Source organism: Rana temporaria, chromosome 7 (genome assembly GCF_905171775.1).
Source record: "Rana temporaria chromosome 7, aRanTem1.1, whole genome shotgun sequence".
In the NCBI taxonomy this organism is placed as follows: domain Eukaryota; kingdom Metazoa; phylum Chordata; class Amphibia; order Anura; family Ranidae; genus Rana; species Rana temporaria.
Genome location: NC_053495.1, coordinates 60,421,403 through 60,446,368, shown reverse-complemented (window position 1 = coordinate 60,446,368; position 24,966 = coordinate 60,421,403). Strand labels below are relative to the sequence as shown.

Sequence of the window (24,966 nt, the reverse complement as noted above, 5' to 3'; positions counted from 1 at the left end):
TCCAGGACAGGTAAGTGCCCTAATATTAAAAGTCAGCAGCTGCAGTATGTGTAGCTGCTGGCTTTTAATTTTTTTTTTTTTGCAGCGGAGATCCGCTTTAAGCAGCCGCAGCTACAAAGTGTTGCTGCCGACTTTTAATAATCAGACACTCGCCTGTCCCACGGTCCAGCGTTGTGGGCACAGGAAGTCTTGCTTCTGTCCGCAGCACCGGCATTTTAACTGTGGGCACCCGGCTGTGGCTTCACAGCTGGGTGTGTGCTGTGACATGTCCCAGAAGATTAGAGGGAGAGGTGATCTTTCTTCCAGGGCAGAAAGTGGCAGCTTGGTGCCTTTAAAAACAGATTTCCGCCCAAAAATGACATGCCAAATGTGGCATGTCAGGGGGTCACCAGCAATAAAGCCGAAGCCGATGTGGAACTCCACATTAACTTTAGTACCATACTGAACCGAATCAATTGTTAAAGTGGATGTAAACCCGATTCATGAAATTTGACCTAAGCACATTGTAGTGTGTTCTCATCTCTCTCCAAAGCCCTAAGTCCCATGTTTTTCTGTTATCAGCGTGATAACTTTTGACACGCTCTCCTACAACCAAGATAAAAACCAAATAACAACCCGGGGAATGCCCAAGGAAAAACCAAGCCTACTTACCGACCAGCTCGCAGAACAACCAATTAACCTGTCTAACAGTATGCGTTAAAAACGGGTTTTGACTGCACACATTTGCAAACGCATGCGTGAGCCACAGAGCCGTGCCACGGCACCCTGTAATCTGTGGTCCTAACACTAAACAATGAGTGTCCCCACAATGGAGGCACATGCATTCTGATGGATAGATAGGGGCAGGTGGACTGAAGGGGAGCCACCCCTCCTTAAAGATACATGTAGCACAATGGCTGCAAAGGTGTTGGTGCGCTGAAAACCAGCCTGAAACTTTTGTGTCTGGGTGGGTGCTATAAATTGGCAGAGAGCTGGTCTATTCACAGCCCATTCCTTCCTTCTGCCTGTGTGGAGTGTGGGTGTACGCCTTTCCTCCAATCAGCTGTCAGTGTATGCCAAGACTTCACTCTCAGTGCTTAACAGGAAGAAAAAAATTCTAACACGATGTGCACTTTCTAAAGAACATAGCAAGCTGAAGATTATAGATATAAAAGTAAAACTTGTATCAACGGCGGATCCAGGGGGGGGGCAACGGGGCAATTGCCCCCCCCCCCCCCCCCGAGACATTTATGACACATTAGCTTGCTCAGGGTTTTTTTTTTTTTTTTTTTTTGAATTTTTTTTTTTTTTTTTTTTTTATTATTATTTTTTTTTTGTTATGCTTTGCTTTGTTAAATTAAACAGAGAAATACCTTTAAATTGCTTGCTGTGCTGAGTCTCTCTCTGACACATCAGCCGATTAGCGGTGCAGCCGCGGCCGCCGAGAGAGAGAGACTCGTCTATGTACTTATTACGCGGTCGCGGCGCACTGTAATGATGATACCAGCAGCGGAGGACGTGGTGGGTGGAGCCTCTTCCCTTCCCTGCACTCGTTGCTAACGCATGGGCCGATTGGCGTCTAGCAACGAGTGACGTCACGGTCAGTGAGTCACGTCGGACTCAGTCTCAGAGCCGACGTGACGCTGTGGCTGGCCGCTGACGGTGACCGCTCACCGCTGGCGAATAGTTGAAATAGTATTTGCCTGGGGAAATGGGGGGATGTTAACACACTTGTCACTTGCACAGTCAGTGCCACTACTAAGAGCCATTTCTCCGCCCCTGACTGTGTTGACCACACCTACCACCAGCACCTCCTCCCTCCATCTTCTCCACACTCCACACTACACTGAGTTAGTGTTGGCTCCACCCACCTTCTCCATCTTCCCCACCTGCACAGTCTGCAGAGCCAGAGCAGTGTGACTGAACTTGTTGAATTTGCGAAGATTACTGGACCTACCCGATCCATCTTTACTCCATTGCTCCTGCATGGGAGCCCCTCCCCTCACCAGAGCACCAAAATAAGTGAGTAAAAGAATAAATGAATGTCAGGTGTCAAGTCGCAAAATGCATGTGTGCCATTGATGGAAAGTCTCGACTTGTTAACTCTTAACCCCTTCAGCTCAGAAAAGTTATACCCCCCTTATGACCAGGCCATTTTTTGCGGTACTGTGCTGCGTTACTTTAACTGGCCAACAATAGCGTGGTCGTGCGACGATGTACCCAAATAAAATAGATGTCCATTTTTTCCCACAAATCGAGCTTTCTTTTGGTGGTATTTGATCACCTCTGCGGTTTTTATTCTTTGCGTTAAAAACATAAAAGGGCGAAAAAAATTTGAAAAAAATATATATTTGTTTTGCTTTTTGCTATAAAAAAATGTCTTCCTCAGTTTAGGCCAATATGTATCCTGCTACATATTTTTGGTAAAAAAAAATCCAAATATTGATTGGTTTGCACTTAATTTATAGCGTCTACAAACTATGGGATAGATTTATGGCATTTATATTTAAAACATTTTTACTAGTAATGTCGGCGATCATTGATTTTTAGTGGTACTGCACCATTGCAGCGGACACATCGGACACCTAATTGACACTTTTTGGGGACCAGTGACACTAATAAAGTGATCAGTGTTAAAAATATGTACTGTCACTATACTAATGACACTGGCTGGGAAGGGGTTAACATCAGGGGTTGATCAAAGGGTTGACTGTGTGCCATGGGTGTGCTTGCTAACTGTGTGGGGGGATGGACTCACTAGATGAACAGAGTGATCTGTGTTCCTGGTTAGCAGGAACACAAGATCACTCTATTCATCTCTGACATGACGGCGGTCTGCCTTGTTTACATCTGCAGACCGCTGTTCTATCTCTGTGGGAAGCGATCGCGGGTGGCTGGCAGAAATCACTGGCTATTGCACGAAATGGCCTACAGGTATGTAGTTTCGTCCAATAATAGAGCTGACCTGCTGCAGTATACTGTACACACTGCAGCTGGTCAGCAAGTGGTTAATCTAATTATAATGCGGGATATTGATTTAAATGCAGAGCTGCAGAAGGGCAAACAGCACTTTAATGTGGCCACCTGAATTTATTTTTATATTGACAGTTTTTTAAACATTTGTTAAAGCGGTTGTAAACCGCATAAACTTTTTTTTTTTTTTTTTTTCAAACCTGCAAGGCAAAAGGCATAATCGGCTAGTATGCACCGCATACTATCCGATTATGAAATACTTACCTCGGAACGAGGTGAACACCATTTACCTGGTCCACGCCGAGCAGGATGTCATCTTGCTCCGGCGTGTCTCCCGGGTATCGCCGCTCCAGCGCTGTGATTGGCTGGATCGGCGATGACGTCACTCCAGCGCGTGCGCGCGGGAGATTTAAAATCGGCAGGGTCTGGCGGATGCCGGTGCTTTCCCTGTGGATTCCCCCTGCGCATGCGCCGCCTGCATTGCGAGGGGAATATCTCCTAAACCGTACAGGTTTAGGAGATATTCTTTATACCTACAGGTAAGCCTTGCTATAGGCTTACCTGTAGGTAAAAGTGAAAACGTGGGTTTACAACCACTTTAAATCAATAAATCTAACACTGAATTTTAAACACTGACATGGCAATTGAGCAAAAATTTTCAGGGTCTCCATGCAATATTTTATGGTATTTCATGGTACAAAAGTTTATAGCCTAAAGGAAACAGAACAGGTGAGTTTATAAGGAAAACAATATAACCAATGTTGCTGTTATGTTATGTTATGCTGTTAGGAAGAACCTTATGCTCCTTTCACACAGGGCGGATTCTGTTTCTACTCTATGAGCGGCTGGGTGTAAACGGACTCTGCTCTCTGTTTACACCCAAATACTTCTGATCCAATTTTGTCTACACAGAATAGGACAGATCCCCTTCCATTTTTCTTAGAGCTGACAATTTTTATTGCTGTTGGGAACTGATAAGGCTACATTTGATGGTCACTGGTTAGGATGCATTGATCTTTTGTATCATGTCTGCAGTCTCTGATCGTCTCGTGTACCATGTCTGCAGTCTCTAATAGTCTCTTGTATCATGTATGCAGTCTCTGATCGTCTCTTGTATCATGTATGCAGTCTCTGATCGTCTCTTGTAACATGTCTGCAGTCTCTGATCGTCTCGTGTACCATGTCTGCAGTCTCTGATCATCTCTTGTATCATGTCTGCAGTTTCTGATCGTCTCTTGTATCATGACTGCAGTCTATGATCGTCTCTTGTACCATGTCTGCAGTCTCTGATCGTCTCGTGTACCATGTCTGCAGTCTCTAATAGTCTCGTGTACCATGTCTGCAGTCTCTGATCTTCTCTTGTATCATGTCTGCAGTTTCTGATCGTCTCTTGTATCATGACTGCAGTCTATGATCGTCTCTTGTATCATGTATGCAGTCTCTGATCGTCTCTTGTATCATGTATGCAGTCTCTGATCGTCTCTTGTAACATGTCTGCAGTCTCTGATCGTCTCGTGTACCATGTCTGCAGTTTCTGATCGTCTCTTGTATCATGACTGCAGTCTATGATCGTCTCTTGTATCATGTATGCAGTCTCTTGTAACATGTCTGCAGTCTCTGATCGTCTCTTGTACCATGTCTGCAGTCTCTGATCGTCTCGTGTACCATGTCTGCAGTCTCTGATCATCTCTTGTAGCATGTCTGCAGTCTCTGATCTTCTCTTGTATCATGTCTGCAGTTTCTGATCGTCTCTTGTATCATGACTGCAGTCTATGATCGTCTCTTGTATCATGTATGCAGTCTCTGATCGTCTCTTGTATCATGTATGCAGTCTCTGATCGTCTCGTGTACCATGTCTGCAGTTTCTGATCGTCTCTTGTATCATGACTGCAGTCTATGATCGTCTCTTGTATCATGTATGCAGTCTCTTGTACCATGTCTGCAGTCTCTGATCGTCTCTTGTACCATGTCTGCAGTCTCTGATCGTCTCGTGTACCATGTCTGCAGTCTCTGATCATCTCTTGTATCATGACTGCAGTCTATGATCGTCTCTTGTATCATGTATGCAGTCTCTGACCATCTCCTGTATCATGTATGCAGTCTCTGACCATCTCCTGTATCATGTCTGCAATGTATTCTTGCAATATTTAAACAGGGGGTCAGTTCAGTTATGGTACATGTATATGTCAACAATATATGTGCACTGCTGTTCGATAAAGCCAATTACTTTATGTAGTGTGCACTTTTGTACTTTAATTATAGAAACGGCAAAATGAGTCAGAAAAGAGTGAACTGCAGGACTATAGATTCTTTCTTCAGTACGAGTGCAAAAAAGGCATCAGGAGAAAAGCCAATAGTAGAAAGCACTTCAAGTATGAAAATTGACACTACCCCGTCCCCATCCTCTTCTGGTACATTTGTAGAGCCAATATCTGGTGAAACAGATCCTAATGTGTCGCCACTGCCTGTTGATACCCCACCTCAAACCAGCAGTATCTTAATTAATGACATTGGCACACATCTTGGGGAAAAAATCAATGACTACACCAAATGCTTGCTATTGGAAAATCCATGGCAACCTCCTCCTGGATATGACTTACCATTCTCTGTTCAGAACATGACTTCCAAGAATGGAGAAACTCGGGAAATAAAGAGATACTTGTCAAAACAACATATTGACAGTTTTCCTTGGCTTGTGTATTCTCCTGCCAAAAAGGGATTGTTTTGCAAGTACTGTGCATTGTTTGCGCAACATCGTAAAGGTGGTCATAACAAAGGCATGGCCCTTGGAAAATTGGTAATGGAGCCCCTTACTAATTTTAAAAAGCTTAAGGGCAAGGATGGAGATTTGGAAGTCCATGCAAGGCTTGTTTATCACCAGGAGAGTGTATTTGAAGGAAATGCATTTTTAAAAACCTACCATGCACCGGAAAATGAAATTGTTAATCAAATAAACTTGCATCGTCTTCAAAAAGTGAAAGAGAACCGAGACCGAATTCGTCCTATCGTTGAGTCAATTATATTCTTGGGTAGACAAAATATACCTCTGCGTGGCCACCGAGATGACGGTGCTTTAATGGATGACTCCACCCCAGAGGTGAATGAAGGAAACTTTCGGGAATTGCTGAGGTACCGTGTTGCATCTGGAGACAAAATATTAGAGAAGCACCTCCTTACTGCATCGTCTCGCGCTACATATATTTCAAAATCCACACAAAATGATTTGATCGGGTGTTGTGGTGATGAAATCACCAATGTCATTGTAGCCAGAATTAAAGAGGCTTGCTATTTTAGCATAATATTTGATGAAACTACAGACATATCACATACCGAACAACTTACACTTAATTTTAGATATGTCTACAATGGATCGATTCGTGAGGATTTCATGAAATTTGTAGATGCTTATCAATTTGCAACCCAGAAGGAATCGGGAATTGATAGTTCAGGTTCAGAACCCAGGCTTACAGGAAAGGTTTTAGGCCAGATGGTTGTCCAACTAATTAAAGACCTCTCCCTGGACATCACTCATTGTGTTGGCATTGGAACAGACAGTTGCAGTGTTATGTCTTCAGAGGTGGCTGGTGCTGTATCAGAGATTCTCCGTGTAGCACCCAACAGTTTCAGATGTCCTTGCTACAATCATTGTCTGAACAATTCAATTTCAAAGTCCTCAAGTGTCAGCAGTTCGCAATGCAGTAGCAGTGGTTAAATCAACCATTTCATTCTTTAACCAATCAGCAAAGCGTCATTTTATTTTAAAGCAGGAGTTAGGCTCTCAGCTTACCAGTCTTTGTGAAACTAGATGGGTAGAGCGCCATGATTCTCTCATTAGATTTCGAAATGGACTTGTAAAAGTGGTGAGTGCACTATCTGCAATATCTCAATGGAAATGCTCAAGCACTAGCTCAACAGCATCTACTCTCATCCATTCTCTGTGCAGTGCAGAATTCATTTTTTCCTTGGTTTCACTCATCAGTGTTCTGAAAGTAACCCTTCCTCTGAGTCGCTTCCTTCAATCCCCAACAATTGATTTGACAAGCGCATCTGACTGTTTGACTGATACCATGGCAACCATGGAGAATATGCGATGTAACGCTGATGGCACTTTTTCCACCTTGCATATGGAGGCTACAGAATTGGCATCAGAACTTGGGGTAGAACTAAAATTGCCACATCTTGTAGGCAGGCAAGTGCACAGATTCAATTGCAATGTAGAATCAACTGAGGAATACTACAGGAAATCATTGTATATCCCCTTGCTGGACAACATTATTAATGATTTAAAAACTAGTTTTCCCGAAAATTCGATGCAGTGTTTCCAAATTCAAATGTTGATGCCAGCAGTACTTTTTGAAAAAAAAATGGAAACCATGGTTCCTGTGGCTGTGCAATCATTAACACAGCGTTTCCACCCTCTTGTAGCTGATGGTAATCAGAAGATAATGGAGACATTGCTGCAGGGAGAACTAAGTATCTGGCTTACAAAGTGGAAACGAGAGTTGTCACAACAGAAGGAAATTCCAAAAACAGTTCTTGAAGTGTTGGACTTGTGTGACCAAGACCTCTTCCCAACCATCAGAAGTTTACTTCTGATCTTGGCAACGCTCCCTGTAAGTGTGGCCACAGCAGAGAGATCTTTCTCAACCCTCCGTCGTGTTAAAACATGGCTTCGGTCACGAATGGTGGAGGACCGGTTAAATGGCTTGTGTTTACTTTACATTCATAGAGATATTCCTGTGAATACTGACCGAGTTATCGAGCTGTTTTCCAAACAAGGAAAACGAAGACTTGAGCTGATTCTGTGAATTTTTCATGTTATTCTACTTACAAATAAAATGTTTCTGTTGTTGTGTGTGTTTGGAGACAATTGAGAGTGATAATGTTTGAGTTCTGCTGTTTGTTTTTTTGCACATAATTTTATATTGTTTGTGAACATTTTATCTGGGAATATTCTGTTATAAGTGTACAAACTGCTTATGATCTTTGTAATAATAAAGTTATATGTGGTTAAACCTATCCTGTCTGTTTGTAATGTAATAATCCAATCTAATGGAATAATAAACGTGCCACTGTTTTAAACATGGTTAGGACTGTACAATACGGTAAATACAGTTCTGTAAGCAACACATTATTTTCTGGCAGTGCCCCTCCCGAGACTAGACTCTGGATCCGCCACTGACTTGTATAGGGAGACTTGTTTCATCTCTCTGTACCATCTGAGGCTCTTCACTTCACTGGGTATATGTGAGAGTTTGCATCCACTTTCTTGTATAAAGTGAGCAGTTTCCTTAATGCTGGACATTGTCCTTGTAAAGCCTACAAGGCCCCATGTACTCTGACCTAGATTACACACAAAGCCACCTCTGTTCTCATTCAGTGTTGCTCTGATCTACTCGGGATAACCCAGTCACTATAAAGTTCAGAGAAAAATAACGCTTAAATCCCATTTTGCGGCTTTTTATTACTTATGTCAAAAATCTTTAAAATGCTGCTTTTTGTTCAATAAAGTTGCATGCTTTTGACAGGGTTTATATATTTTTTTATTCTGTATTTTCCTATAGGCAGTGTGCCTTATTGGCTTTAGAAGATGTCAGGAAGTACCTCGTAGAGGAAGGAGGGCATGTTGCTGTAAGTATACAAGTCTTCAACTGTCAAACATGAAGCATTGTATATCATTTTCTTACCACTTCTATTTATTTTATTTTTTTCACCTGGTGATCCGGCCAGTCGTACGTCGTCTGTATTACAGTGCCTCACTCTGGCTGAAGGAGCACAGGGCACCTTTGGAAAGCCAAGTTGTCTGTCAGTCTGGGGCAAGGGGTAGCGTTAGACTAGCAGATTTAGTTACACAACAAATTGATCCCAAACTCCAGCTAACACTTTATTAGCACTTGGACCCTTTTTTGGGGGGGGGGGGTAAAGGTTTTATATAAAAGCTGATTATTATAAGCACCCGTGTCAGTGGTGAATGGTTTGGCTCATCGTTGTAACTGATGCATCTTCAAGGGAGCTTGTTCTGTTGAAAAACAGACTTTTAATGGCCATATCACCAGGTGAAAATAAGGCGCCAAAAAAGAGAATGCAGTCACCACATCAAACAATTGGTAAGCGGCAATATGTTTGCTTTTGGATTTTATACGGCTTTAAGCAATTTCATCTATAATGTAAATCTAGATTTCCTCCCTGTTCTAATGTACATAGTCATTTTAAAAGGAAATATAGGTAAGGGGATGGGAGATTTTCATTTGATAAGTGTATATAAAGCCAAAACTCTCTGTCCCCTGAAATGAAAGTGGACATAGATGTACTTTAAGATCTTCTCAATCTTCTTTCATTAAAGGGGGGGGGTAGACGGGACGTCAACAGTGTAACTGTCAGTACTGTGAACACTCTGTACTGCTTGAAGGTGACAGCTGCTGCATTAAGCCCCTTTCACACTGAGGTTCTTTTCAGGCGTTTTGGGGCCTAAAAAGTGCCACTGGGGTTGGTGCACTTGCAGGATGGGGGGAAAAGTCCTGCAAGCAGCATCTTTGGTGTCAATGGGCAGCAGTGCTTTTAACCCTTTCCTCTGCTGCTAGCGGGTATTAAAAGCCCCCCGGTAGCGTCCGAAAAGCTCTGCTTAAACTAGTGGCGCTTTACCGCTAACAAAGCCCCCCCGCCCCAGTGTGAAAGTGGCCTCAGACTTTTTCTAGCTTCATTTCAAACCTGCTGCTACACAGAAACTGAAGTCGAAGTGAAATTCTTTGATTGCATTGTATATTGCTGGTTTCTTGGTTCTTTTTAATTGGACGTTTCCCTTTTAGGTTTTTGATGCAACAAACACAACAAGGGAGAGGCGAGAGACCATTCTTAAATTTGCTGATCAGCATGGATTTAAGGTGAGTTGCTTCCTTGTATCATAGCTTTGTGCTTGATTTTTATATAGTAGTAGCATGCAGAGCAGCATTGCATTTTATGATCATATTTGTTTCTCCCCCTTCTTAATCTAAATCTGTTAAGTTTGATTACAAAATTCTGACCTTTTTTTAAAACCCAAGGCCCTTGTAAACACTGTCTTTGATTTGCATAAGTACAGCAAACTTTCACGTTGACTTGCAAAGCCTTTTGGATGGCTTAGTCTTTTGAAGCACCTCTTCCCCCTCCAGTTGTAATGTCAATTGCATATTTTAATGGGAGCACCTACTCTTGCTATAAACCAGCTGTTATCATTTTTGGCACTTCTTGAGACTTGTTTGAAACATGTATGTATTTTATTTTTTTACCCCTTCACACCTAGGTGTGAAGGGTTAAAAAAATTAAATGCATACATGTTTCAAACAAGACACAAGAAGTGCCAAAAATAACAGCTGGTTTATAGCAAGAGTAGGTGCTCCCATTAAAATATGCAATTGACATTACAACTGGAGGGGGAAGAGGTGCTACACACGTATGTGTGTGTGTGTGTGTGTGTGTGTGTGTGTGTGTGTGGCCTCACTGGACTGGGCTTTTTGCTGTGGAACTACATCTATGTGTATCTGTCTTGGTTCTGGTAGTGTGCCGCACAGACCCCTTGGTCCCGTACCAACAATCGGGGCCCGGAATTCCTGGTCACCTGATCGCTGTGGTAGCCTCTGATTGCCTACCACAGTGATATCTGGTAGTGGTAAATGGTTTGGCTCATCGTTTTTAACTGCTACATCTTCAAGAGCTTGTTCTGTTGAAAAATGGACTTGCTGGCCATATCAGCAGGTAAAAATAAGGCGCAAAAAAAGAGAATGCAGTCACCACATCACAGAAATGGTAAGCTGCAATATGTTTGCTTTTGGATTTAATACTGCTTTCAACTATAATATAAATCAATTTCCTCCCTGTTCTAATGTGCATATTTGTTTAAAAGGAAATGTAAATAAGGGTTGGGAGATATTAATTTCACTTGCATTTGATTGTTGAAAGTGTATATAAAGTCTCTCTCCCAGCTGCTGACTGCAAGTCTGCTCTGCCCCCTGAAGGAAATAGAATTGAAGCCATTAAACTAGCTTGACACTTGAGCATCTTGCATTTACAGTATGAAATGGTAGCCTTCTTTTAGTAGGCTTGTTTACTACTGATATTTGTTCGTATAGTAGGTAGGTGATGTGAAGTTGAGTAGCTTGCTATCTGCTTACATTTTTAATCGCAAGAGTTCCTTGGAAATATATATATATATATATATATATATATATATATATATATATATATATATATATATATATATATATATATATATATATATACATGTAAATCAAATGGCCATTAGAAAACTTGTGGAATTTTAATGATCGTTTAGGCCCCTTTTACACTGGCGGAGTCTTTCCACTGAGCAGGTGGATGACCGGTCCATACCCGCTTCACTCTGACAGCCTGCTGTTCTCTTTGGGGCTGTGGGATGGAAATGGACTGACTGTCATCCAATCTGATCCCCATCAATCTGTCTTTAGCGAACAGGTTTGGATGTCGGCGGGTGTTAGGACACATGTCTGCTGACATCCTCCGCTCCATAGAACAATGGATGGTCCGATCAGGTCCGCCTGAAAAACCTGACAGGTTGACCCAATTGGTCCATCAGTGTGAAGGTGGCCTAACAGTGATGTCTGGCTTACTTTGAAATGGCCATGAACTAAAAATGTCTCTTCTTCCCTTGCATATAAAGACGTTCTTTGTGGAGTCGGTATGTGTTGACCCTGAAGTTATTGCGGAGAATATTGTGGTAAGCTGTATAGCCAATCTTTCCCATTTTTGTTCTTGCTTTGAATATGAAGGGATAATTTATGTCATAGGTTTATTCTAACTCTGAAAGCTTTAAGGGATCAATGAAAACCTTCAGATTTTTAGAGAAATGGGGTTTGCATACAGTCAGTCTTCACCATTTTGCAAAAAAGGCGTAGTTTAAAAATATTTATTAACTCGATACAAGTGAAGCTTTTTGATTTAGTAGTTTGGGGGGGGGGGGGGGGGGGGGGGGGGGGGGTCTTTAACAAACTCTAAAAGCTGTAAGGGAAAATTAAAGTGTAAAAATGTAGCAACGGGTCTGTCTGCAAAAGGGTTAAAGTATGTGGGTTTGACACATTAGGATTTTTGTGCTCATTTTTATAGAAGACTTTGGTCTTTTAACCACTTACCCCCCGGACCATATTGCTGCCCAAAGACCAGAGTACTTTTTGCGATTCGGGACTGCGTCGCTTTAACAGACAATTGCGCGGTCGTGCGACGTGGCTCCCAAACAAAATTGGCGTCCTTTTTTTTCCCACAAATAGAGCTTTCTTTTGGTGGTATTTGATCACCTCTGCGTTTTTTATTTTTTGCGCTATAAACAAAAATAGAGCGACAATTTTGAAAAAAATGAATATTTTTTACTTTTTGCTGTAATAAATATCCCCCAAAAATATATAAAAAAACATTTTTTTTCCTCAGTTTAGGCCGATACGTATTCTTCTACATATTTTTCGTAAAAAAAATCGCAATAAGCGTTTATTGATTGGTTTGCGCAAAAGTTATAGCGTTTACAAAATAGGGGGTATTTTTATGGCATTTTTATTAATATTTTTTTTACTAGTAATGGCGGCGATCAGCGATTTTTTTTTCGGTATTGCGACATTATGGCGGACACTTCGGACATTTTGGGACCATTGGCATTTTTATAGCGATCAGTGCTATAAAAATGCATTAGATTACTATAAAAATGCCACTGGCAGTGAAGGGGTTAACACTAGGGGGCGGGGAAGGGGTTAAGTATGCCTGGGTGTGTTCTTACTGTGGGGGGGGGGGGGGTGGCCTCACTAGGGGAAACACTGATTTTCTGTTCATACATTGTATGAACAGAAAATCAGCATTTCCCCTGCTGACAGGAACGACAGGAAGCTCCCGTTCCCCGCTCTGTACCGAGCGATCGCGTGTGCCCGGCGGCGATCGCGCCCGCCGGGCACACGCACGGGAGTCGGGGGCGAGCGGGGGGCGCGCGCCTCCGGCGGCGCGCGTGCGCCCCTAGTGGCGGCTAAGAGGTAGGACGTCCATTTACGTGGTCTCGCCTAGGAGAGCCACCTTGTGGACGTATAATGACGGTGCGGCGACGGCAAGTGGTTAAACAATCTTGTATCTACAGTGGGGGGAAGGAATGCGAACCCCCTTTGGAATTAACTGTGGCAAACTTTGACAAGAGGAGTCAGGGACTCTTTTTTTTCTCTAGTCTCTCCCTAATCCTATTATCTGAGCCTATGTGCAATGTATTTACCCTATTGCATCAGCCTAACCTTTAGAAAAACGGTAGCAGTCAGTTGGCAAAAATCAAGCCTAAGGGTTTACTTGGTCTCAGGGTTTTCACACCTTGTAGCATGCTCATAAAGGATATGCTATCCTTTTGACTGCATAGGGTAACACATTTATGCCACTGAAATGTATTTTTTATTTTTAGAAAATCTAACCTTCGCTTACAGCAGTGTTCCTCTTTGTTTTATAGCAAGTGAAGTTGGGCAGCCCAGACTATTTAAACTGCACCATTGATGAAGCCACTGAGGATTTCATGAAGAGGATAGATTGTTACAAAAACTCCTACGAGATGCTGGATGAGAACTTTGACAAGTATGTCCTTTGTTGCACCCAACCCACCTTCCTAAGTTTGTACAATGTATTATTATTACAGCAATGCTTTACAAGTTAGTTGTAATTTTTTGTTTTATGGATTCGCTGGAGCCTACTTTTTTTTTTTTTTTTTTTTTTTTTTTTATTATAAGGGGTGTCTTGGCCAGTGTGGGCTAGCCATACAATATTAGTGTTACTAAACCCAGGAGCCTGCATTCACTATAGCTGGTCTCCCACAGTACAGAGAACATGAAAATGCAATTAGTTTAGTGAATAAACTGCTAAATACCTTTTCTCATCAGCAGTATACAGCAATCTTGGGATTTATATCAGTTTCTGGTAAAGCTTGTAGGCAGAGTTTTTTTATTCTGCACTGACCTATCCTATCAGGATTCAGGACCTTTGACCCTCTGTCTGGACAGTGCTGATTGGCCCTGTGCTGATCACATGTGCACTCCCAAGGGAACAAAAAAACTCTGGTAATCCACCCCAAACTGAGCATGTGCAGCCTGACTCCAAACGCTCTACTATTCAGACCTGTTCTCGAGTCAGTGGAAGAAGAAAAGGATCTGTGCATGCAAGATCAAACAGCCTTACACAGTGTAGAGGATTAACCCCTTAGGTTCTACGGTGGGTATAACAAGCATGCTTTATGGCATATACAGACTGATTTTACTTTTGTGGGTTTTTGTAATACTTTAAGCACATAGACTGCTGTGTCAGGAGCTCACTGAAAAGTTTGGGCCTGCTGTGATAAAAGTCCCGCCCTCCTCTTAGACCAGGTTGTGTGATAGACGCAGTGTTCTGTCTATCACATGATCTAGTCTAGGAGGAGGGCGGGACTACTTTCACAGCACGCCCAAACTTTTCAGTGAGCTTCTGACACAGCAGGAGCAGGAGATCCCGATGCACACACTGAGTGGTGAGACATCGTTTGGCACAGTAAGGCTGCAATAGCAAGGGGGGCTTGTAATGATGCTGGGAGGCTGGAATGGTGAGGGGGGCTTTGTAATGATGCTGGGAGGCTGGAATGGTGAGGGGGGCTTGAAATGATGGTGGGGGCTGCAATGGTGAGGGTGGGCTTGTAATGATGGTGGGGGGGGGGGGGGCTGCAATGGTTAGGGGGGCTTGAGATAATGGTGAGGTGGGGCTGCAATGGTGAGGGGAGCTTGGAATAGTGAGAGGGGCTTGTAATGATGGTGGGGGGGGGATGCAATGGTGAGGGGCTTGTAATTATTGTGGGGAGCTTGTAATTATTGTGGGGAGCTTGTAATGATGGTGGGGGGCTGCAATGGTGAGGGGGGCTTGTAATGATGGTGAGGTAGGCTGCAATGGTGAAGGGGGCTTAAAATGATGGTGAGGGGGGGCTTGTAATGATGGTGAGGGGGGCTGCAATGAGGGCACAGTAAGGCGGCATTGAAAGTGAGGCTGCAGTGAGAGCACGGTAAGGCGGCATTGATGGGCACGGGTTGGGGGACTTTCAGGGTTTTTTTTGGCGGGGGGGGCAGCAGTGAAGGACCCGGCCCTCTAACGGTCTGAGGGACAGTGAACTGGCCCCCTGTTTAAAAAGTTTGAGGACCCCTGCTTTAGAGCCTCCCAGATCACTTTTTTTACATGGGAGCTGGCTGAAAACAAATTTTGCAGCTGTGAGCTTGTTTATACCACTTGAAGTCCAGGCCATTTTTAAATGGACAGCAAGTGGTTAAAAAGACCCCTATCCTGAAGTTTGTATGCTATTAATGCTTTTTACGAATGGTGTTCTCCTGTATTGCCTAATTCTATATATTGATTTGTCAGTCAGGAGAATATGGCCTTCTCTTTTAAAATAATGGCCATTGCTCAATCCTTTGTAATTCTGAGAGAAATAAGTCAACAGATATGGCCTTCTCTTATAATAAACGATATTCCCCTGTAATGCACATTCCTATTTTTATCAATGTCACAAGTCCGCAAATAGGGCCCTTGACCACTGAGCCTCTTTCTGAGATTTGTTTACAAGCTAAAAACGTGTGGTGTTTTTTTTATTTATTTTTTGCTAGAAAATTACTTGGAACCCCCAAACATTTTTTTTCCCCCTAACTCCCTAGAGAATAAAATGGCGGTTGTTGCACCGTATTTGCACAGCGGTCTTGCAAGTGCACTTTTTTGAATAAAAAAATAAGACAACCGTAAAGTTGGCCTCTCTCTTTTTCTCTTTTTTTTTTTTTCTCTATATTGTGAAAGATAATGTTACGCCAAGTGAATTGGTACCCAACATGTCATGATTCAAAAGTGCGCCATAGGCGACGTTTAAAAAAATTCAGCAGGTTGCATTTTTGAGCTGGAGGTCTAGGGCTAGAATTATTGCTCTCGCTCTAACGATCGCGGAGATCCCTCACATGTGGTTTTACGTTTTCATATGCGGGTTACACTGTTCTTTTAACACCCGGCGCCATTTTTGAATAGCTGATCGAGTCAGGATTACTCGAGAGGGACACTTTGGCAGTGACACTCGCCATAGGCAGAGGACGGCGCTGTGACAGCCCAGCCCAGAGTCCAGCCCAATAAAGAAGATGGGGGCAGGAGGTGACGGTGGCAGGAGGTGGGGGTGGTGTTTTAACATACAATTATATATAAAAAAAGAAAAGGTATTTTCATTTTCGGCCTGACTTTTTTTTTTATTTTGTTTCGGTTCTGAAATTTTCATTTCGGTGCACCTCTAATGAAAAGACAATAAAATATTTTCAAAAATGTGAGGGGTGTACTTTTATGCGATACTGTAGACATGTCTTTCAGTGGTTGAGATATATTGGATGGAAATTCTGTGTACAAAGGTATATTAGAGGTTGTCCAATTTGGTAAACATCACCCAAGGCTGCTTTATACATGGTTTTGACTATGGTGTACTCTTGCCTTGGAAAGCTAGTTGATGTTTTCCGTTTTTTATTACTGTTCCAACGATCCTCAAATTCTATTTGGCGACCATAAAAAAAAAAAATTCCTTGGCTTTAAGCGAGCTAGAAGGTACATAGTCTGTTATATTCCCAGTTCTGCAAACAGCTGGTTTACAGCCCTCCATCAAAGTAAAACAAATCACAGGATGTCTTGGGTTGAAAACTTGTGTCCTGAAGTTGACCTTTGTGTCTCTGAGACCCATACAGTCTTAAAAATCAATTTTGAAATTATGAAAATATATTTATTCGCAATAGTTCTGACATTTTGTCAAAGTTTGTTTCGTAGCAGTCTTTCCTTAGACCCCTTTCACACTGAGGCGGTTTGCAGGCGCTATTGTGCTAAAAATAGCGCCTGCAAACCAACCCTAAACAGCGGCTGCTGTTTCTCCAGTGTGAAAGCCCCGAGGGCTTTCACACTGGAGCGGTGCGCTAGAAGGACCGTTCCAAAAGTCCTGCTAGCAGCATCTTTGGAGCGGTGAGAGGATCGTGTTTATTACTCCTTCCCATTGAAAGCAATGGGAAACGGCGGCTTTACCGCTGGCAATGCGCCTCTGCTGAGGCGCATTGCGGGCGGTATTGACCTTTTTTCTGCTACTAGCGGGGATAAAACGGCACTGCTAGCGGCCGACTACCGCCGCAATTACGTCGGTATAGCTCCGCTATGCCGCCCCCGCACCTCCCGCCCCAGTGTGAAAGAAGCATAAATGTGACCAAACAAGAATATAAACTGTGTTCTTTAACGTGTACTTTTATTTGTTTTTTGTTTTTTTTTTCCATTTTAGGGAATTGTCCTATATTAAAATCATGGATGTTGGCCGCAGATATCTAGTTAACCATGTTATGGATCATATCCAAAGCAGGATTGTATACTACCTTATGAATATCCATGTGACTCCACGCTCCATATATCTGTGCCGGCACGGGGAAAGTGAGCTTAATATTAAGGGAAAGATTGGTGGAGATTCTGGGCTCTCCAACCGAGGCAAAGAGGTAATTTTATAGTGGTATGTAGAATAAGTATTTTCTCATTACTGGACAATAGAGACTGGCAAAGTAAGGACAGCCCTGTATAACACTTTCCACTACAGCAAGGCATTTTGAATTTTTTTTTTTGGTGTTTAGGTAATGTATGTCTTCTCCTTGTTGTGATGGAAGAAAACCACAAGACCGTAGCTGTACCCCCGCCTGGAATACAGTGGGCCATTGGGTTCTCCCGGCCTATGCTTGGCTATTGGCTCAGGGAGGTCTGCAGTATTTCCCCTAAGGTCCAATTCGTCAATCCCGGACTGCTGTTCCCTAAATGGTCCCTACCATTCCCATCTTCCCTCACTTATCCTACTCACTTCCCTCAGTTATCCTACTCCTACTTGTCATGAGAGGCATTTCCTGCCACAGTGTCTTAATTTATGGGGAACTTTTCAGACCTGTTTGAGGCCTGATCTTCTCTGGCTACTTCAGCAAAGTATAAAGTGACCCAGAGTTTTATGCAGAATCAAAATTGAAACATTGTTTTGTGTCCAGTAAACTGTTTCAATTGTTGATACTGCATAAACATCGGCCACTTTATCTGCTTTCCTGGGAAATTCTCTCATTTTAATAAATATAGTCTTTGCTTGTTTGGTATGTAGACCCACCCCACCTGAGGGGGAATGACGAATCCTTTAAAAGTTTCTAGCGATTCCCCTTGATATGGGCGAGTCCTTTTTGCTGCTAAGCATACTTCAGCAGATTATAGCATCTCGTTCAATTCAGAGGACCTGATACATGATGTTCACTCTGATATTTTGCAGATTAAAGGATACTATTTCTATACTTCTTGATGCAGTGCGCACATACCTTGACCTAGCGCAACTTGCGTCTGCTTTTCCATCAGTCCCCAGACTGAGTTTCCTCAAATGCCTGAGGAAAATATTAATAGTCCCTAATGAGAATGTTTTTAGTATTCAAGGATACGTTGGATAAAAGGTTAGAAACCCTTTCCAATGCCTAGTTTACCCTAGCAGGTCCCGCTCTGCAACTGCCATTGCGATTATGTCTGCCTGCCGGGTTCTAACTGTGTCTATCTATAAGGCTGCATTCACACCTAGGCGTATATACGCCTGAAGCGCAACGCTGCAGCCGCCCCTAATACGCTGGAGGGGTGATTTTACATGGTCGGCTATGGAGATGGTTCACATCTCCACGCCGAGACGCCTGAAGCTCAAAAGAAGTCCCGGACCCTTTTTTTCGGGCGGCTGCGGCGTTGGGGCATAGCCAACCATGTAAAAAAATCACCCCTCCAGCAAAAAAACAATGTTTAAAACGTCGCGTTTTGTCGCCGCAAATCGCGAGACAAAACGCCTATTTGATGTCGCCGCAATACGCGGCAGATCACCTACGCTGAGGTGTGAATGGAGTCTAAGGGGCCCCTCTGTCCTCCCAACAACTGTAGCTCTTACCTGTGCTGTTGTGTTGATGAGACCTGTTCAGAGAATTGCAGCAGTTTATGTAGTCTATAGGAAATCCTGTTCGTTATTTATTCATATGATGTAAGACCTTGTGAAATGGATGGATGCATGATAGGAGGAGGGTAAAAGTCCTTGTTCAGAATGAGATATCGCCTGCCTAGCTTTCTTGCTCTCTAAGAAGATAAGGTGATAATTTAGTTTGCTTTGCAACGTGGAGCTCAAAGTTGTACAAGACCAAGGTAATCTTTGCAAGTTCCAGCCTAGTGACATCTAGTACAGTACATGGGCCTGTGCCAGTTTGTATGCTCTTGTTCACATTAATGAATAATTTCAGTATCCAGTCCTTTTTACACACACGTCTGGGGAACTTTGTAGCAGTTCCTGAAAAATTATAGAGGAAGTCATACACGATGGGTGTGTGTGTGTGTGTGGGGGTGTGTGTGTGTGTGTGTGTTTTTTTTTTTTTATTTATTATATTTCTCCCTGTACTCCACTGATGCACCTCGCTGCTACTGGCATAGAGTGTGCAGTGCTGTTTTGGTCACATAATCTGATTTGTGTCTCCATGAAGATGTGTAGTCCATCTTGGGAGTGAGCAGGAAAGGGTGGCCAAGTTTTTTTTTTTTTTTTTTTTTTTTTGACTAGCTAATGGGGGTGCACCCCCTATGGATGTGCTAATACTGCACTATTCAGATAGCTTCACTGCCCAGTTCCATACTGCGCATGTGCGAGTAGCGCAGCGCTTTCCCAGTGGTCTCCCTGGGACCTGTGTGTTTCCCAGAAGGCAGCAGAGGGGGTTCGTGGGGTGACTCCCGTGGCAGTCTCTCCTCGAAAGTGGGTGCAAATACCTGTATTATACAGGTATCTGCACCCCACCTCCCCCCTGAAAGGTGCCAAATGTGACACTGGAGGGGGGGTTCCGAAAAGCAGAAGTTCCATTTTTGCGTGGAACTACGCTTTAACTGTTGATGCCTAGTTTCAGGCTGTTTGGGTTTCTACATGATGGAGGCTTTACCAGGTATATAACATGCACATATGTTTTGAATTCACATATATTCATTTGGGAAGATTGTTGCAATTTTACTCTTTAAATGTATACCCTTTGCCTTAATTTGCTAAGCAACTGAAGTGTCCGAATACATATTTGGTAATTTATGATTACAGACATTAAGGATGATTGAGGCTGAAAAAGTTGAACTTTTTCCTTTGTACACATTTATATAGATCCATTTCAAAGTAAAGTGCACTGCTTCAGTTGGGCATTATCTGAAAATGGAAGATTTCTTCTGGTTCTGCAATCTAATTCTGATAAGTTCACCATGCTGTTGACTTTATTTTTTTATGTTGAAATTTACCTTTGAATAGGGAAGTGGCAACACAATTGGTGTAATCCATTGTAATCCGGACCTGGTGTAACATTCTCAATCTGTTGTAACCGTGTGGGTTTCAGACCTTTCTTCATTATAATTTCTTAATCTTGTTCATAATGAATTTTGCAATTGAGTGAAACTTAGGTGAAATGTATCTTGAAAAGGTGCATCATATCTAATTTTGACATTTTTGTTTAAAAACAAAATGCTCTGCATCAAATATTACACTGTACAGAAGGTCTAACTTGTATTTGTTTCCCCCTATAAAACGAAATGTTGCTGGGACCTTACAAAAGTTGAATCTGTTTCGTATTACTGGTAGTTTCGCCTTTAAGTGCAATTGCACCTTTGGTAAGGGGAAAATCAATCCTCCAGTTTCTTGCTTCAGGGTGGCCCCTTTCTTTTGCAGAATCCTTTTGGACCCACTGTTGCCTATATGGGCTAGTTGTGTCTCCCAACAGTTTGTGCATCAGCATTTAAAAAAAATTGAATGTTGAAAGTATTTTAGCAAATATTGTGCAGATTCATACTCTTATTAGTAAATTGCTGTTTTAATAGTGTCCGTTCTCAAAATAAGTTTTAAGGGTCTACCGTCATTGGAACTATCTAGTGCAGTCTGTCTTGTAAGAAAAAAAAAAGCAGTTCACCAATGGCACAAGCTTAACATTTCATTAATGGGGATATTCAGTAATCCAGAATGTGCGGAGAGAGAGAGCAATTTATTATCAATAAACGGTGTTTACGCTTTTTAAATCATAATGGCAACAGACTACCCAAATGACCCTGGTGATTTTGACCTGATAACATGCGCACAAGTTGACACAAAGGGGTTGGAATGGCTATTAAAGGTAACCATCATCTGATCTGTTTGCTTGTATTTGTGTGTGTGTGTAAAAGGTCAATGAGTTTCTGGACTGCTGACCGACCCTTGTATCTTTCATCCAGTGCTGCACTGACATTTCTGCATTCTTCAGGAAAGCAAAAGAATTGTCAAAAGATCTGCAGGAAAAGGTAGTTTTTCTGTATTAAATAGAAAAAAGATATCCAAGGAATTGAATGCCAAGCAGCAGTATTCTAATCAAGAAGTGGAAAATTAGAGGGTTCTGTTGAAACCAAACCACTGTCAGGTAGAGCAACTAAAATTTTAGCCACAACTGCCAGGAAAATTGTTTGGGATGCAAAGAAAAACCCACAAAATAACTTCAGGTGAAATACAGGACTCTGAAAACCTGGTGTGGCTGTTTCAAGATGCACAATAAGGAGGCACTTGAAAGATTGGCTGCATGGTCGAGTTGCCAGAAGTAAGCCATTACTATGCAAATGTCACAAAGTATCCTGCTTACAATATGCCAAACGGCACAGAGACAAGTCTCAAACCACCTGACACAATGTCATTTGTTGTGATGAGACCAAAATTCAGCATAAACGCAACATTTGAAGAGGAGTCAACCAGGCCTATGATGAAAGGTACGGAGGTGGATCGCTGATGTTTTGGGGATGTGTGAGCTACAAAGGCACAAGAAATGTGATCAAGATTGACGGCAAGATGTATGCAGTATGTTATTTAACATTTGCATTCATCAGCCAGGAAACTGCGCATGGAATGTACTTGGACATTCCAACATGACAATGATCCAGAACACAAGGCCAAGTCGACCTGTCTTTGGCTACAGCAGAATAAAGTGAAGGTTCTGGAGTGGCCATCTGTCTCCTGATCTCAATATCATTGAGCCACTCTGTGGAGATCTCAAACATGTAGTTCATGCAAGACAGCCCAAGAATTTACAGGAACTGGAGGCTTTTTGCTAAGAGGAATGAGCCGCTTTACCATCTGAGAAGATCAAGAGCCTCATCCACTAATACCACAAAAGACTTCAAGCTGTCATTGATGTTAAAGGGGGCAATACACGGTATTAAGAACTGGGGATGTAAACGTTTGATCAGGGTAATATGGGTAGTTTCTGTTGCCATTATGATTTAAAGAGTAAACACAGTTGATAAAAAATGGCTTCAGCCAAACACTAAGCATGAGTAAAACATGTTTTTTGTGTCATTCATGTTCTCTGAAAAATGACCAAGAAATCATAAATGATTTATATTTACATTAACAAACCAGGTGTTGTGCCAAAAAGCTGCAAGAACACCTTATCTAGCTTTTAAAGCTGCTAGCTTTTTTTTTTTGTGCTAGTGTTCTTGTGTGAAGAGCCTCCTTCTCTTTACCAAGGGAAGCTTATCTCTTTCCTCCTGTAGGTTTTTTTCTTTTAAGATAAGTCTCTTATCAAGGTTTCAGGCTGCACCTTAGCCACTGTGGCTCCTTCTGAAGCCTATGGATCGATTTACTCTTAGACTGAGCCTTGGGGGGGCCGTATCTGTACCCTCCTTGGATGACGAGTTAGAGCCAGGACTGTGGTCTGCCAGCAGCGGCCCTTTCCCTGAAAACCCCTTTTGATTATGCCCACCATGTGTTTACATCCTGTCTAGCATGTGAAAACCTCTGCCGAGGTAAGTGGCTGACGCTCCTATACCTTGGCCACTAAGAAATGTGGACTACAACACTTTTTTTTATAGATAGATTGTGTGTGTGTGTGTGTGTGTGTGTGTGTGTTTGTGTTTATTTATATATATATATATATATAGTGTGTGTGTGTGTATATTCTCGTGTGCGTGTCACATCTGGTACTACTGTGCCTGCATGGACGCCTTCAGAGTTGATTTGTTAAGCATGTGCGAGACATTATTTTTTATTTTATTTTCCGTTGGCGCATTTTTCTCAGTCAGCACCTAGTCCATGGGTCCTTCTAATGTATAGAACAGGGATCCCTGGACACCTAGGTACCGCAGGCTATGGTGCCTGGCACAAGTTAGAATTCCTGTTTTTTGTCCAGTATAATTAAACTTTTGCTTAACTTGGTTTCTAGTATATCGTTGGCACGTCTGTTATTTAATAGTGGTCTGAAAGTCTGTTTTGTTGCACAATTGTAAACTGTTTTGTTTTTTCCTCAGTTTGCCAAATGCTTGGCTAAATACATCCACGAACAAAATATCCATGATCTCAAAGTGTGGACAAGCCAGATGAAGAGGACAATACAGACAGCAGAGGCTCTGGGTGTACCATATGAACAGTGGAAAACTCTGAATGAGATTGATGCTGTAAGTGTTCCTCCACCAGGCATAGTTTTAAGGGCTCCATTCACATTATGTGCAGTGTCTGTTGTCTTCTTCCCCCCACCCCCTCCTTTTTTTTTTTTTTTTTACACTGTGTACATGCCAGTCATTGAAAGAAGCATAGAAATCAATTATTTTCCTAGTGCCCAATTCACTATACAATACTGGTGTGGGGGGAAAAATGCAGTGCATTGGATGGCACCCCATGTCACAGCATTGCAGCGCAGTTTTGTTGCATGTGGTGTGAACAGGCCCTAACTTTGGGTTTTGTCCACCCCCCCACTGTCTTATACCCTCACCACCTAAAACTAAAGTCAGCCTGGCCTTAGCCCTACTTATAAACCTGCAAGTCACCTGTTTTTTTAAGGCCTTGTGCACACTGGATTTTTAGCTGTCTAGCAGGAAAACACTTGATGTGTGTAAATGCGTTTTTACGTGTGTCAAACGCTAGGGTGGTAACTAATTTCATAAATGATTATTCTGGCCAGTAAAATGAATTGGTGCTCAAGTGCCAAATGCACCTAGCGTTAATGTGCATTTACACACTTGCGTCACAGGTGCATCTTCTTCTTTTTTTTTTTTTTTTTTTTTTTTTTCTGCTGCTGCATGGGGGTTTTTTTTTCTTTTTCTCTCTTCTCTGCAAAATGTACATTTCTTTCACGGCAGTGTGCATTGCTGTACATTTCATGTGATTCGGTATGTGCGCTGCAATAAGATGTATCATGCCTGCATTTTATCGCTGCGTTGCAGCATGAATGGGACACATGGGAAACAAATTTCCTGCGTGTCCCTGCAGTGACGCATTTTATGAAGCGGTAAAATGTCTGTCACTGTATACAGTGTGAATTCGCCCTTACAGTTACAAATTTTACTACCAATTTGCTTTTATCTAGAAAAAGTTCTCCCTCTAGTGGTGGTAACCAGAACTGTGCCAATGTAGAGGCTGTAAATTATCGTTTTTTTAAGAAAAAAAAAACAGTGGAAATTGTAACATGGTTAGTTAAAGCTGAACTAAACCCATAAATTTAAGTTTCCTAAAAAATGTACATGAATATCTGTCATGATTGCTTGTGCTTTTAACTGAACGGTCAAGCCTTTAAATGTTTGTGTTGGCTGCAAATCAAATGGAGGCCAATGAAGCTGCCATTGTAGCTGTAAATGTTTTTTCAGAAATCCAGGCACAACTTTTTGTTCAGGCGTTTCCAGTAAAGGGTATACGAATACTACATTTTACGAAGAATATTTGGGACAACTGTGCTCCCAGTAATGTGGCAAGAGTTTGGGGAAGGACTTTACGTTTTACAATCTAGTGTGGCCGTGCCCCTGTTCCTAAAATTTGCATTCCAGACGACATGGTTTTACCAGTTTTTGGTTGGGAGTAACTTGAGTGTCCTGTACAAAGCGATCACCCTAAATCCTACTGAGCACATTTTCGTTTGAGTTTGAAACGCTAATTGCGTATTATAATTTTTTTTTTTTTTTTTTAAGCTTAATAGGCGCAAA

General features: G+C 42.3%; 1 protein-coding gene across 3 annotated transcripts in view; it reads left to right on the top strand.

Moving 5' to 3' along the window:
- Positions 1-24,966, top strand: part of PFKFB4 (6-phosphofructo-2-kinase/fructose-2,6-biphosphatase 4) — a 132,980-nt gene that overhangs the window by 87,088 nt on the left and 20,926 nt on the right. For all 3 annotated transcript variants that reach the window (XM_040359460.1, XM_040359459.1, XM_040359458.1), the window contains exons 4-9: positions 8,517-8,583; positions 9,759-9,833; positions 11,624-11,680; positions 13,427-13,548; positions 17,264-17,471; positions 23,302-23,448. In XM_040359460.1, the coding sequence (XP_040215394.1) occupies positions 8,517-8,583; positions 9,759-9,833; positions 11,624-11,680; positions 13,427-13,548; positions 17,264-17,471; positions 23,302-23,448 (676 nt within the window). The remainder of the gene's footprint in view (positions 1-8,516; positions 8,584-9,758; positions 9,834-11,623; positions 11,681-13,426; positions 13,549-17,263; positions 17,472-23,301; positions 23,449-24,966) is intronic.